Below are 3510 nucleotides of genomic sequence, written 5' to 3'. Positions count from 1 at the left end.
GGTCCGTGTCACTAGTTAAAATTGCTTATTTCTCTGGATTTAAACATTCTTCGAAACATTTGGGATTATGTAAGTACACAAGTGAAGTCAGCAAAATATATAACACTGTTCTAGTGATTTTTAGATATTTTAATAAAAAAATCTTACATATTGTGCCTTTAAGTTGATCAAAAGTGTCAGTAAAGACATTTATAATGTTACAAAAGATTTCTATTTCAAATAAATGCTGATCTTTTGAACTTTCTATTCATCAGAGAATGCTGAAAAATAAAATGTATCACGGTTTCCACAAAAATATGAAGCAGCACAGCTGTTTTCAACATTAATAATCAGAAATGTTTCTTGAGCAGCAAATCAGCATATTAGAATGATTTCTGAAGGATCATGTGACACTGAAGACTGCAGTAATGATGCTGAAAATTCAGCTTTGAATCACAGGAATAACATTCATTTTATGACATATTTACAAAACAGCTATTTTAAACTTTTGAATGGTAGTGTACTTATTTCAAAAACAAAAATCTTACCAACCACAAACTTTTGAATGGTAGTGTATTTTTAAATCAAATAAAAAATAACATCACCTTTAACCTCTCATCTGTGTGTCCCGTTCATCAGCCACTCCTCCAAACATCCACGATGATCGAACACATCCCGGGTCTCCCGGGCTCCAGGAAGCTCATGATTCCTCCGGACAGAGAGAAGCCACGACATTACCCAGCGTTCCTGCATACGACTCGGTCAGCATCCTCACCGCCGGCCCGGCGAATGACACGGACAGCATCCAAACGGCCCATCACGCATACGACACCGACAGCAACCGGACCCTGAACCCGGGGTTCGACTCGGACAGCACCCACACCCTCCACCCGCAGTACACGGGTCCCGCAGGAGGCACCGGCCCGACCAGCAGCGTCCCACCCAACCCTCCTCCATACAGCCCACCGGATCCTAAAACAGCCTGCCTCATGTACCCACAGTACCCCAACCAGCCCGTCATCGCCTGTCAACCTGGAGCCAATCCTGCTTTCTACCAGCCCTCCTTCCTCCCGCCACCCACCTACACTATAGTAAGATCTAGCTTTATCTCTAACACTCATAGGCCCGGTTTCACAAACGGGGCTTAGCTTAAAGGGTTAGTTCACCCAAAAATGAAAATTCTGTCATTAATTACTCACCCTCATGTCGTTTCAAACCTGTAAGACCTTCGTTCATCTTCGGAAAACAAGATATTTTTGATGGAATCTGAGAGCTGTCTGACCCTCCCATAGACAGCAACACAACTGAAATGTTCCCAAGTCCATAAACGTAGCGAGGTGATCTGTAAAATAATCCATGTGACATCAATGATATTTTAAGGTATGTCAGAGCAAGATATTTTCAGTTGAGACAGCTCAAACATGCATTTTAGTCTGGGACTAGCTTAAGCCTTGTCTGTGAAACCGGGGGATAAACTCATAAATGTGATGTTGATTAACTCAAAGTCTCAAGCAGAAACAATATTTCCAGTGCTGGGTAGTAACGGATTACATGTGATCTGGATTATGTAATCAGATTACAAAAATCAAGTACTCGTAATTAGATTACATTACATTTTAAAATGCTCATAATCAGATTACTGTTACTTTTTATGGATTACATATTCACACAATAGCAGCAAATAATTTATTGATTTTCCCTAATTTTTTTTCTCTTTTAAAGTTTCCTTTCTAAAAAGTCACTGCCGTTTTCATGTTTATTAATGTTTGTTCATGTAATGCAGGGATTCCCCTTTTTTTTCCAGCCAAACCACAAAATGTTTAGTTGAAATATCCCTGCGGAAGTGAATATTTCAATAATTTAACAAGACATTTGCATGTTCACATTTTTCTGATAACATTTCTGGTCACATAGACATGCAGGTAAACAAATTAAACATTTCTATTTTTAGTGTTTTATTTAGTTTTTATTTTAATTTAGCATATTTATGATTAATTATTAGCTTTTTATTAACTCAATCAAACCCACTGCAGTCCTTACGTTAACCCCATGTTGGGAAACCCTGGAGTAATGTAATGTTTAATGAATTTTTATGACGTTGATATCAAAGAATGAAATATATTTTCTTTCTCTGTGCTTTTTTATATCAATGGGGTACATTTAATGGCAAGTTTAAAATAAGTTAGGTAAAAAGTAATTAAAAGTAATCTAAGTAGTAGTCAGAATTCATTACATGAAATGAGTAACCTAGATTGCGTTCTATGTAGACTACGTTTCCTCATGTAATCTGTAGTCAGTATTAACGGACTACAGTTTGTAAGTAATCTAACTAGCAGTGAATATTTCTAGTTTGTACAGCTTTAGTCATGTGACCCGAACACTAGGCCTAAAGATTTAAATATATAAATTGCACATTAAATTTGCATCCATTTGGATTATACAGTTTTAACAAACTAATCAACTTAATATGATGCATACAATGAAAAAAAGGTGTATAAACCATTTTCACTCAGAAATGGCTAGAAAGTTTCAAAATTCAATAAAGAAATGGCAAGCAACACATTGAATTAAACATGACATTTTGAAATAGAAAGCATTTTTGTGTGTGTGTAAAACCTACTCCAACTCCAGTTGTGTTATTTACAACATTTACAGTGTATTTCAGTCATACATCAATGAATGCATTAAAAAAATAATAATAATGGCAGTTTATTATTAACTATTTGCATTTATTTGATTTTTTAAATAATATTTTCAAAATGCATTTATTCAAATTGCTTAGAATCAGCGTACTTCTGTTCATTGTGAAAACAATTACATTCAATCAGTTAAAAAAGTAGGAATATTGTTAAAATATGGCTGTGGGACAAGCACTAAATTAATTTAGTTAAAATGTTTGAGACTGAAACCAATTTGGATTTATTGATGATAAATGTATAAACCTAGTTATTGTGTATTTAAACCATTTTTAGTACAATTACAGAAATCGGACCAGTTTTATTCATGTACGACCACATTACGTTTATTAGTTTATGTTAAAACAGTGTAATCCAAATGGATGGACATTTTATATGCCATTCAAATACAAAAATCTTACATTTTAACCTTTTTTTTTTATGTGGAGGCAGTGTTATTTTATTATCATTAGGACCCAAGCACTGAAGGTGATTAGGCACCTATTGTATCTGTTAGTTTTTGCTTCTTCTTCTGCTCTGGGTGTCTATGGCAGCCCATAGAACCGCTTGCGGGAAAATTATGAAATTTGGCAGACAGATACAAGACAGTCTCAATATTAACCATAGCAAATTTGGAGTCTCTAACTCAAACTCTCTGGCGCCACCAACAGGCCAAATTTACACTCATGTTTCTGCTAACTTTTGAAAGGTCTAAAAGCAAAATTCTTTTTTCTTCTGATTCCTTGGCTCATACCGAGTCAAATGCATGCCATAATTTAAATTTCTACGGGTCAAGATTATTCGCAATTTAAAATTTTCTGAAAAATCTACTGTGTCGAACTCGTCCTAGACCAGG

At 35.3% G+C, this 3510-nt stretch overlaps 1 protein-coding gene across 1 annotated transcript in view; it reads left to right on the top strand.

Annotated features, from left to right (window-relative positions):
- Positions 1-3510, top strand: part of LOC107753005 (proline-rich transmembrane protein 1-like) — a 17513-nt gene that overhangs the window by 11909 nt on the left and 2094 nt on the right. The window contains exon 2 of the mRNA XM_016569088.1: positions 619-1070. Coding sequence (XP_016424574.1) covers positions 619-1070 — 452 coding nt within the window. The remainder of the gene's footprint in view (positions 1-618; positions 1071-3510) is intronic.

This window comes from Sinocyclocheilus rhinocerous, unplaced genomic scaffold (genome assembly GCF_001515625.1).
Source record: "Sinocyclocheilus rhinocerous isolate Xijiao unplaced genomic scaffold, SAMN03320098_v1.1 scaffold951, whole genome shotgun sequence".
Lineage (NCBI taxonomy): Eukaryota > Metazoa > Chordata > Actinopteri > Cypriniformes > Cyprinidae > Sinocyclocheilus > Sinocyclocheilus rhinocerous.
The sequence above is the reverse complement of the archived record's forward strand: the minus strand, read 5'-3'. Positions and strand labels throughout refer to the sequence as shown.